The sequence below is a fragment of the Somniosus microcephalus genome, chromosome 21 (assembly GCF_052327205.1).
Source record: "Somniosus microcephalus isolate GS21.2 chromosome 21, FLI_Smic_1.0, whole genome shotgun sequence".
Classification (NCBI taxonomy): domain Eukaryota; kingdom Metazoa; phylum Chordata; class Chondrichthyes; order Squaliformes; family Somniosidae; genus Somniosus; species Somniosus microcephalus.
The window spans coordinates 77,847,299-77,859,607 of record NC_141007.1 but is presented as its reverse complement, the minus strand read 5'-3'; the positions used below and the strand labels follow the sequence as shown (position 1 = coordinate 77,859,607).

Below are 12,309 nucleotides of genomic sequence, written 5' to 3'. Positions count from 1 at the left end.
ACTTCCACCTCCTGAATTCACAGCGAGCTTGTAATTGTTTCTTAAAGTTGAGGCAATATGTACTTGTGACCTATGTTGCACCAACCAGTATTTGTTGTGTTCCGTACGTTTAGGCTGATTTAAAACACGGACATTGTTTATGCAATTCCAACACTATTATAAACTCCCACGCACAATACCATTTATTATTCAGGAGGCTATGTCTCCCATTTCCCCAAACTCAGTACATCAACTATGCATCGGCATGAAAAATGTGACCTTCAGATGGATTTTCCACTGGATCCAATGCCTAGCTAATCACTGCGCTCTCCTGATGTAACCAGCAGCAACCAAACCCCCACTGATCAGACTGCAGGATGCAGCATTGTAATAGGAAATAAATACCAACAGCTGCAGCAACAGAATCAACTGGAAAGTCAAATGTTCATTTCCAACTTCTTTTCCCAGCATTCCTTATTTTAGAAATTCTTCATCCTCACAGCATTCTCATGATGTTGAAATTAACACTCATTGTATCCTACTCCTAAGCTTACATCAACCCAAAATGTATTACTGTCCTCAATCTCCCCTTCCTCTACAGATTTTCAAATCCGAAGCTTGGCGTCATCTAATCGCTACTTCCCGATTTAACTAGTTAGCTCACTCGCCCAGGATGGTAGACAGTGGTGTTCCCCAAGGGTCAGTGCTGGAGCCACTACTTCTTTTTGATATATATAAATGACCTGGATATTGGAATACAGAGTAGAATTTCTAAATTTGCCGATGACACCAAACTTGGGGGTGTGGCACAGTGAGGATGATACCAATTGACTGCAACAGCACAGAGAAAGGCTAGCAGAATGGGCAGATAAGTGGCAGGTGGAATTTAATAGAGAAGTGTGAGGTGATGCATATTGGCAGAAGGAACATGGAGAGGCAATATACACTTAATGGCACAGTTTTAAAGAGTGTGCAGGGACAGAGGGACCTGGGAGTTAATGTGCATAGGTCCCTGAAGGTGGCAGGACATATTGAGAGAGTGGTTAGCAAAGCATATGGGATCTTGGACTTCATAAATAGAGGTATTGAGTGATGTGCCTCAATAATCCCGAGACTCGATGTTAGCGAAACAAAACAAGGCTTTTATTAACTTAGAAGATAACACGCAGTGGAGAGAGGTATCTTCCCTGGAGGTCTGCAGTACTGGCTGTGAGGCCAGACTGAGCTGGCTTACATAGAGGCAAGGTATGGGCAGAGCCCTACACACAACACATTCCATACATTCCAATACACAATACAATGGTGAGGAGAAACCTGAAACCAACCACAGTCACAGGCAATACAATGGTAAGGGGGAACCTGAAACCAACCACAGTCACAGGCAGTGATGAATGGAATATTTCATCACATTCACCCCTTCTATAGATTTAGTCTGTTCGGGGGTTTGGTAGTCCTCTGCGACCGACGTGGCTGTTGTGGTGTCGCGGGTGTCAGCTGGGTGTCCCCGGTGGCCTCCTGGGTCTCTGCCGGGGGTGCCGCCAGGGTTGTTGAAGGGGTAGTTGGTGGGGGTGCCGTTGGTCGATGTTCTTCCGGGGGTGATGAAAGAGTAGTGGGTGCGTAAGAGTTGCTGTGGTCGTTGTTGTTGCTGCTATTGCCATGGTTGTTGTCGTTACCGGCTGGGGCGACGTCTTTTATTGACACGGTGTCCTCCCTTCCGTCGGCGTGCCGGACATACGCGTATTGGAGGTTGGCGTGGAGTAGGTGCACTGGCTCCACGAGAGGGTCCGTCTTATGGCCCCTCACATGCCTTCGCACGAATACCGGACCCGGGGTGGAGAGCCATGACGGCATGGATACGCCTGAGGTGGATTTCCGGGGGAAGCTAAACATTCGTTCATGAGGCGTGGCAGTACACAATAGCGACCGTATCGAATGGAGCACATCTGAGAGGACTTCCTGCCAGCGGGAGATAGGGAGGCCCTTGGTCCTTAGAGCTAGAGTGGCTGCTTTCCATACTGTCCCGTTCTCTCGCTCCACTTGACCGTTACCCCGGGGGTTGTAGCTGGTGGTACGGCTCGTGGCGATACCCCTGGACAGCATGTACTGGCGTAGCTCTTCACTCATGAAGGACGCCCCCCTATCCGTGTGGATGTAGCTCGGCATACCGAACAGGCTGTTGAGGCATTTAATGACCGTGGCGCTGGTCATGTCTGGGCAGGGGAAGGCGAATGGGAACCGGGAGTATTCGTCCACAATGTTCAGGAAGTAAACATTGCGGTCGACGGACGGGAGGGGGCCCTTGAAATCTAAGCTGAGCCGCTCAAAGGGCCGTGTAGCTTTGATTAAGTGGGCTCTATCAGGGTGGTAGAACCGAGGCTTGCACTCAGCGCAAGTGCGGCAGTTCCTGGTCAGAGACCGAACTTCCTCAATCGAGTAGGGTAAGTTGCGGGACTTTATGAAGTGGAACAGCCGCGTGACCCCTGGGTGGCAGAGGTCGTTGTGGAGGGTCTGTAGCCGATCCCCGGTGGCGCTGGCACACATCCCTCGTGAGAGGGCGTCAGGGGATTCGTTAAGGGCCCCTGGCCGGTAAATGATGTCATACTCGAAGGTGGAGAGCTCGATCCGCCACCTAAGAATCTTTTCATTTTTGATCTTCCCCCTCTGTTTATTATTGAACATAAACGCTACCGACCGCTGGTCGGTAAGTAGGGTGAAGCGTTTGCCGGCTAGGTAGTGGCGCACTGCCTCCACGATGGCTTGGGCCTCCTTTTCCACGGAGGAGTGTCTGATCTCGGGCCCTTGGAGGGTCCTCGAGAAGAAAGCTACGGGCCGCCCCGCCTGGTTGAGGGTGGCCGCCAAGGCGAAGTCAGACGCATCACTTTCCACTTGAAATGGAGTGTTCTCGTCCACTGCCTGTAGCGTGGCCCGCTCAATATCCTGCTTAATGCTTTTGAAGGCGGCGTGGGCCTCAGCAGAGAGCAGAAAAGAGGATGCTTTCAAGAGGGGGCGGGCTTTGTCGGAGTAGTTGGGGACCCATTGGGAATAATAAGAAAATAACCCCAGGCACCTTTTCAGGGCTTTGGGAGTGTTGGGCAGGGGCAGCTCCCGTAGGGGGCGCAATCGGTCGGGGTCTGGTCCGATTTCCCCATTCTCCACCACGCTGCCTAGTATGCAGAGGCGCGTGGTGTTGAAAACGCACTTGTCCTCGTTTTAGGTGAGGTTGAGTTTTTGTGCGGTTTTCAGGAACCTCTCGAGGTTCGAGTCGTGATCCTGCTGGTTGTGACCGCAGATGGTGACGTTGTCGAGGTAGGGGAAGGTTGCCTGCAAGTGGTGGTCATCGACCATGCGATCCATCTCCCTCTGGAAGACCGAGACCCCATTCGTCACCCCAAAGGGGACTCTGAGGAATTGGTAGAGGCGTCCGTTCGCCTCGAAGGCGGTCCTCTGGTCTGATAGGGAGCTGGTGGTACGCTGACTTGAGGTCGATGGTGGAGAACACCCGGTATTGGGCGATTTGGTTCACCATTTCTGATATGCGGGGTAGCGGGTAGGCATCTAGTTGGGTGTACCTGTTGATCGTTTGGCTATAGTCGATCACCATCCGTTTCTTCTCGCTACCCCTTACCACCACCACTTGGGCGCGCCACGGGCTATTGCTGCATTCAATAATGCGCTCTTTCAGGAGCCTGTCTACCTCGGTTGCGATAAACCGCCTGTCCTCCCAGCTGTACCTCCTGCTTTTGGTCGCTATTGGCCGGCAGTTAGGGGTAAGGTTCGCGAATAGCGAAGGCGGCTTTACCTTCAGGGTAGCCAGGCCGCACACTGTGAGGGGCGGCTGGGACCCACCGTACTTGAGCGTGATGCTTTGGTGGTTGCACTGGAAATCCAGGCCCAAGATCACGCTCGCGCATAGATTCTTCATGATTAATACTTTAAAATTATCGTATACAGTCCCGTTAACGGACAATTGTACCGTGCAGTAACCCAGAATGGTCGATGTCTGGGTTTTATCAGCCATAGAGATGGTACCCCGAGTAGGGACCACCTTTAGGGAGAGTTGTCGTGCCAGTTCCGGGTGGATAAAACTCTCCGTGCTTCCACTGTCAATTAAACATTTAACCCCGCACCCGTTTACCTCGATGTCCACCATTGATTTGGATAGCGGGTGGGGCCTGGTCTGGTCCACTGTGACCGATGCCACTGTAGGGCCCTGATCGAGACAAGATGGCGTCCGCGCTGTCTGCTCACAAGATGGCGGACCCCACGAGGTCGGGCAAGATGGCGTCCAAGATGGCCGCTCCCACGGCGCACACGCGGCGGTGGCGGGTTTTGGTTTTCCAGCGGGGTTCCCTCTGCACACCTTCCCGAAGTGCCCCTTCTTACCGCACTTAAAGCAGGTGGTGCCTTTCGCCGGGCACAGGTTTCTGGTGTGCTTTGGCTGCCCGCAGAAGTAGCAGTTGGGTCCCCGACGCGTCGCGGCTGTCGTAGGGCTTCTGGGGGGATAGCGGGGCCCCGACGGTGTCGGGGCTGCCGGGCGGGGAAGATGCCTTCCAAGATGGCGGCGCCCTTGGTGCACACGTGGCGGCGTGGGCTGAAGAGTAGGCGTCCGAGTTTGTCTGGGCCACATCCAGGGATCGCGCGGTGTCCGCAGCCTGTTTCAGGTCCAATCCCGTTTTTTCCAGCAGTCTTTGCCGGATGTAAGTGGAGCTGAGGCCTGTGATAAAGGCATCGCGAACAAGCTCGTCGGTGTACACTGCGGCTTTTACATCTCGGCACTTGCAGTCTTTGCCAAGCATTTTCAGGGTGCCTAGGAACTCCTCCACCGAGTCCCCAGGTCGCTGTGCGCGAGTGGCGAGCAGATGCCTAGCATACACCTCATTCGTAGGCTGCTGGTAATGCGCCTTTAAGATGTCGCAGGCGGCCAGGTACGTGTCGGCGTCTTGGATGAGGGGGTAAACCCGGTGGCTTACCCAATTCCGCAGAATTCCGAGTTTCATACTCGCAGCGTCCGTAGCGTCTTTGACGGCTGCGGAATTGTCCAGGAAGAATTCCATACACATAAACCAGTGTCCGAAGCGTGCTGATGCATCCGGAGCATGCTGATCCAAATCCAAACGTTCGGGTTTCAGGAGTTGATCCATTGTGTTGAAAAATAAGTTAATAAAATTGATGTGCCTCAATAATCCCGAGCCTCGATGTTAGCGAAACAAAACAAGGCTTTTATTAACTTAGAAGTGGAGAGAGGTATCTTCCCTGGAGGTCTGCAGTACTGGCTGTGAGGCCAGGCTGAGCTGGCTTACATAGAGGCCAGGTATGGGCGGAGCCCTACACACAACACATTCCATACATTCCAATACACAGTACAATGGTGAGGAGAAACCTGAAACCAACCACAGTCACAGGCAATACAATAGTAAGGGGGAACCTGAAACCAACCACAGTCACAGGCAGTGATGAATGGAATATTTCATCACATTGAGTACAAAAGTAGAGAAGTTATGCTGAACCTTTATAAAGCACTGGTTAGGCCACAACTGGAATATTGCGTCCAGTTCTGGTCACCACACTTTAGGAAGAATGTGAAGGCCCTTGAGAGGGCGCAGAGGAGATTTACCAGAATGGTTCCGGGGATGGGAGATCTTAGCTACAAGGACAGGTTGGAGAAGCTGGATTTGTTTTATTAGAGCAAAGGAGGTTGAGGGGTGATTTGATAGAGGTGGACAAGATTATGACGGGTTTGGATAGGCTAGACGGGGAAAGGCTGTTCCCACCAGCTGATGGGACAAGGACTAGGGGACACAGATTTAATGTTTTGGGCAAGAGATACAGGGGGGATGTGAGGAAAAACTTTTTTTACGCAGCAAGTGGCGAGGACCTGGAACTCGCTGCCGACGGACGTGGTGGAAGCGGAGGCACTCGATGTTTCCAAGGGGAGACTGGATAGGCACTTGAGGGAAATAAACTTGCAGGACTACGGGGATAGAGCGGGGGAATGGGACTGACTGGATTGCTCCAGAGAGCCGGCACGGACTCGATGGGCTGAATGGCCTCCTTCTGTGCCGTTATGACTCACCCAGGAGTGTCGGCGGGAGGACCAGCTGATCTAGTTCACAACCTGCTAGCCAGCTGCCCACCTGAAATGAGCAGAAAGAGGCAGATGGCTAGTGGCAGTTAAACACAGGGTGGCTCAGTGGCTGCCCGCTGGCACTCGGGTAAATCACTGCGAGGACGGCGGTGGTTTCGGCAGGGTCGCACCCCTAGAAAGGAGGGAGCAGCCCGGGCCCAGGTTTGCCTCCTCAAAAGGCCTGAAGGAGCACTTCTACTCCTCCTGGTCCCACAAAACAAAGTTCGACACTTATCTTACATTGTCTCTTCTTCCTGCAGACCAGGTTTCCCGAAGTGTGGTGGCCTGCTCAATCAGCAGTTAAAATAAATAGAACCATAGAATGATGCAGCACAGAAGGGGGCCATGCGGCCCATTGCCCCTGAACTGGCTCTTAGAAAGAGCTATCCAATTAATCACACTCCCTCTGCTCTTTTCCCATAACCCTGTAAATGTTTTTCCTTGTACGAGGCTTCAGCCCCATTCAGGCGGGTGCCTCAGACACCCAAAGAAAACGTTGCTAAAATCACCAGGGGGCGAGAATGGAGCAGGGAAATGACTCGCACCATCTCAACTCAAGGGATGGGGCGGGAAAGTGGAGCTGATGTAGAAGTGCAGCCATGATCTTATTGAATGGCAGAGCAGGCTTGAGGGGCCGTGTGGCCTACTCCCGCTCCTATTTCCTATGTTCTTAACTCCTGGTTTCCGCTGGATGGAGGAAGTTAAAATTGCCTCCGCTATCTCTTCATCCTTGAGCATTTGTTTACTGCAGGATTTACTGAGGCATGTAGATAAAAGGGAAAAAAGCCAGAGTTGGGAGTTCAAACATTCTGCACGTTCCATTATGCTCACACCAGGAACAAAAAGAATGTTGTAAACAAGAATAATTCATGACGGGTGTTGAAGGGATGATTATCCAAACTAGCTAAAAAAAATTAAAAGCAAGATGGGGGAAGATAAACCCCCAGTTATATTGGCTCAAAATGTAATCACTTAGTGTCGGCCTTTCAAGAAGTGTTTTCTCTCCTTTAGTATCAATGAAGTGAGAAACGTTCAATCTAGCCCAAGGAAAACCGCTCACTCCGTGTGATGTTTAAAGAAGAAAAATAGAAAATACAGGGCAGAAAATGGTGAAACAATAGCCAACTGAAATTTAATAGTGCCTGGTCAGTTTTTGCAGCTGAAAAGGAAATCGTCCTCACTTGGTCTACTGTTGGTACTCAACAATGAAGTGAATGTGCTTTCCCTATAGTCTGAGTTTATAGTGCACCCAGTCACAGCCCCAGGAGCCAGGCAGTGTGTGCGCAATGAGCTGTGTGCTGCAATCAGTGTAAAGTAATGAAGCAGAGAATGCAGCCGGAAGGAAACCAGCTGGCACAGTTAAACTGATTTACCCACAGGGAAAAGGATCAAGTGAAAAGATGGGTGATCTGTAATTCCATATAATAGATATACAGTATTTTTAGCACAGACTAATTACTGACTGGTTTATGAAACATCATCATGCCAATGGACAGGGACAATAAAATGTCACGTGACGATCCAATCTACAACACTCTGAATGTTGGTTATTTTTAACTGCACCAGTCAATAACTTGTGAAAATTTCAACTGCAGTCCCTGCTCATGTGCAGAAAAACAAATCCAACAAAGCTTCCAGACCAATTCTCAAGCTTAAGGAAAATGAGAAGGGGTTTGCCAGATACAAGACTGCAGTATTAAAGACACCCAAAGGTGGAAAAAACTATTAGATCACAAATGATTTCTGATTCAGATGTTTTCAATGAAGCCATGTGTGACAAGAAATGTTAACAGTTACATTACTATTTCCCTTGTAGAAAGGGACCAGTTTTTTTTTTTTAAAAAAAGAATCTAAAACTGAAGCAGACTGTTCAACCCCAGGCTGAGCTTCCCGACCCATGGCCATTCAATCACAAAGTGATCTACTTTCGCCTCGGTGTAATCATCTGCCTCTGCCCTTACCCCATGCCGCCTACCACTGAAACCTCATTCAAGCTTCATCATCTCCAGATGTTATTACTAAATGTGCTCATTCTCCATATATTCCAGGTTATCTAAAACTCTGCTACCCACACCATCTCACTTGACCATCAACCCCGGACCTCGCTAATCCAAATTGGTTCCTGGTCACCCAATGTCTCAGATTTAAAACTTTCATCCTGGTCTACATATCCCTTCATGGCTTCTTCCCTCATGATCTTTGTAACCTCCTCCACCAAACTTTCCATTCCTGTGACTCTGGCCTCTTGTGCATGACCCCTTACTTTGTCCCATCCCTGGCAGCTGAGTCTTCAGCCACCTGGGTCCTGCTCTGTGGAATTCTCTCCCAAAACTCCTGCACCTTCATGGCCCTCCTTAAACTGCACCTCATTGACCTAGCTTTTGGTCCCGCGCTCCTGATATCTCCTTCTTTGGCCCAGTGACATTTTTTGAGTGTGCCTCGTGACGTGGCGTGATATTTTTCTACGCTGAAGGCGCTATAAAAATGCTCAGTTGCTGTTGTTGTTGAGAAAAGGTCATGAGAAAAAAGTTTCAATTTATGTAGCCCCAATATACAATAATTTATTAACAGATTATAAAATATGCCATGGGTCAGTTTGGCAGTCTGGTAGTACTCTTGCCTCCGAGCCAGAAGGTTGTGGGTTCAAAATTTCTGTACGTAATCTAGGCTAGCACTCCATTGCAGTGCAGAGGGAGTGATTCATTGTCAGAAGTGCCATTTTATGGATGTAATGTTAAACTAAGGCTCCGTCTGCCCTTCCAGGTTTAACGTCTCATCCATAAGATGGCACCTCCGACAGTGAAGCACTCCCTCAGTGCTGCAGTAAAACTCAGTAAAGCTAGTTTTTAATTAATTTGTGTTAGTTTGGGACTTCAAGATGAAATGGTTACATGACTGTCTAATTTAAACCGAAAGGATATTTCTTCCCAACAGTGAAAAATCTGGGTGAATAAAAGGAATTTGAGCACCTTGGTCAAAATTTAAGTTTTCTCTCAAAAAATAAGATGTCCTTAGCACACCAAGAAAGACTTGCATTTATATAGAGCCTTTCATGGCCACCGGACATCCCAAAGGGCTTTACAGCCAATGAAGTACTTTCTGAAGTGTAGTCATTGTTGTAATGTAGGAAACATGACAGCAAACTTGCACACAGCAAGATCCCACAAACAGCAACGTGATAATGACCAGATAATCTGCTTTTGTTGTGTTGATTGAGGGATAAATATTGGCCAGAACACCGGGGATAACGCCCCTGCTCTTTTTCAAAACAGTGCCACGGGATTTTTATATCCACCTGAGAGAGAGTAGACGGGCCTCGGTTTAACGTCGCATCCGAAAAATGGCACCTCCAACAGCATCAGCCTAGATTTTTGTGCTCAAGGGTCTGGAGTGAGACTTGAACCCACAACCTTCTGACTCAGAGGCGAGTGTGCTACGAACTGAGCCACAGCTGACACCACCATACTTATGTGGACTGAAACAGTGGGGTGGTAACAGCAGGCACATCCATTCGCAACACACTAAGCAGACTTCCTCCCCATCCTTCATCCCCCCCCAACACAAGACTCACTGCAGGTGGTGGTGGTGCTAAATTTGGTGAAGGGGGGGTGGCGGGAGCATACCAGACTTATAGGGAGAAGAAAAAAAAAATCACTCGTTTTCCAAAGCTCGGATATGCCATACTATCAGAACGTGCAAAGCACAGCGGCAGCTTGCACTGCAGCTACTGAAGAATGCACGACATCCTTAAACATGCAAACTATCACAGCCAGCTGCTGCACTTGTGAAAGTGAAAAGAAAACAAAAAGACACTGACATAAGTTACTGGGAAATCAGCAATTCAATCAGCACCCTCTTAATTTAGAGGTTCGCAACGCTCTAAAAATAATCCCGAGTACTATAAAGCTGGAACTTGATTGGAACACTCCACGAAATTGATTGAAGATGTTGCAAATTCATTTCAGATCATAACTTTCTAACAGTAGTTCAGTTTGCAGGCAGCACTCTCACTCCTGGGTATTGCAAAGCAAAACAATGAAGATATAATCATGGAGACAATGAAACCACGACCAACATAAAAGTGTGCATCTTTCTCCTCTCCCCCATCCCCTCCGCATCCCACGTAAAACAATCTATTGGGCATTGGTCAACAGCAAAAAACTGCTTATAATTCAGCAATAAACTGCCCATCTCATTCAGAAGGGTGGTTTAGGAAAGGGAAACATCACATGCTTCCATTTTTGGGATGGGAAGGGATATGAGGAGAGAGAATTTATTTCACCCAACTTGGAGCGCTTGCTGCCAACACTCATCTCCAGAAGCAGAAGTAAGCTTTCAATAAATTCTCGGACACCTGTGCCCCCCCTCCACCAAAAAACACGGATGGTCAGACTATCTCTACGTTTACTCACACAGTATATAACCATCAATGACATGTTTTTTGTTGCAAGTTCACATTTCCAAAGAGTGAGCAGTCAATTGATGTGCTCGTGGCTGACTTGCCCCACTTCTACTCCTTCACTGTCAGCAGTTTCTCTCTCTTCCTCCTCCATTCTACAATTAAAAAATGCATGCTGCTCCATCGTCAGTAGAACAAGGCACCTTCCAGATGGTGCACCTCAGCAGCGCAGGACAATTCCCTTCCTCCAGCCTGAAATTGCATAGCATCCAAATTAAAGACACAGCCTGAAGGAAGTGCGGGACTGGTGAGGCTGGGTCTCCGTGTCAGGAGTTCAATAAAAGTGATACAACAACAACAAATTGTATTTATATAGCACCTTTAACGTAGTAAAACGTCCCAAGGCGCTTCACTGGTACAGGAAACTCTCTGGTATCCGGCACTGACGGGACCGAGCTGGTGCCGTACCATCAAAGCTGCCGTAGAAACCAGCGCTAATGTTAAAACATACGGAGCTTTTGAGTTCCGTGTGAATCAACAAACCCTGTTGCTTAGCAACAGCTTCAAAACAGTCGGCCGCAGCTTAAAAGCGTCTCTGTAGCTAAGCAACAGCTTCAGCTAGACCTTGCAGAGCCTGACTGGGGAAAAAAAAGCAACGATAAGTAAAAAAAACTTATAGGAAACGGCTCCTGAATTTTGCCGGTCGATAGAGCTTTCCGGACATTTAACCTCTGGTTAAACGAAAGTTTCCTGTATGTCATCAAACAAAATTTGACACCGAGCCACAAAAGGAGAAATTAGGACAGGTGACCAAAAGCTTCATCAAAGGTAGGTTTTAAGGAGCATCTTAAAGGAGGAGAGGGGGGGAGAGGTTTACAGACCATGAATAATTACCGTTGAAATGTAAATCACACTGGAGATGAAAACTACATTACTTATACCAGTTTACACCTTACTTTTAAGCTGGTGTTGGATCGTGGCAGGCTAAGATCATTGAACCTCCAGTTTTCTGTACCAGGTGTCTCTGCTCCTTCCCTCTGGCCATCTGGCGTAAGAAGAACATCTCCTCCAGGCAACTGAAAGGGACCCAAGGAACGTGGTGGCTCTCTCCTGTTTATAAAGGAACAAACATGGGTCAAGTTCAGCCGTGTGTTGCTAAACTAAGAAAAATGATTAGGGTATATCTGCTCAAGAGTAGTGGAAAGCTGTATTGTATAATGATCTAAACTTTACATCACACTGCAGCATTTGGAGGTTATTTTTCACCTTTATAGACATTAACACCAACAATCACAGTAAATTCTCCATTATTTGTATTTCAGCGTGGTGCTATTTTTCCTGATCTCATGTTGCACTCACTGCACAAGAGGTATTTCGTGAACTTGAACATATATGCCACAAAAAATCAAGACTGATATTGGTGAACGGTTCTTTTTCGGACTGGAGGAAAGTATACAGTGGTGTTCCCCAGGGGTCGGTATTAGGGCCACTGCTTTTCTTGATATATATTAATGATGACTTGGATTTGGGTGTACAGGACACAATTTCAAAATTTGCAGATGACACAAAACTTCGAAGTATAGTGAACAGTGAGGAGGATAGTGATAGACTTCAAGAGGACAGATAGGCTAGTGGAATGGGCGGACACGTGGCAGATGAAATTTAACGCAGAAAAGTGCGAAGTGATACATTTTGGTAGGAAGAACAAGGAGAGGCAATATAAACTAAAGGGTACAATTCTAAAGGGGGTGCATGAACAGAGAGACCTGGGGGTGTATGTGCACAAATTATTGAAGGTGGCAAGGCA

At 48.3% G+C, this 12,309-nt stretch overlaps 1 protein-coding gene across 6 annotated transcripts in view; it reads right to left on the bottom strand.

Annotated features, from left to right (window-relative positions):
• The window catches only part of LOC147102990 (C-Jun-amino-terminal kinase-interacting protein 4-like), a 243,550-nt gene that overhangs the window by 80,535 nt on the left and 150,706 nt on the right, over nucleotides 1-12,309 (bottom strand). For all 6 annotated transcript variants that reach the window (XM_085964001.1, XM_085964002.1, XM_085964003.1 and 3 more), the window contains one exon: nucleotides 11,459-11,612. In XM_085964001.1, the coding sequence (XP_085820127.1) occupies nucleotides 11,459-11,612 (154 nt within the window). The remainder of the gene's footprint in view (nucleotides 1-11,458; nucleotides 11,613-12,309) is intronic.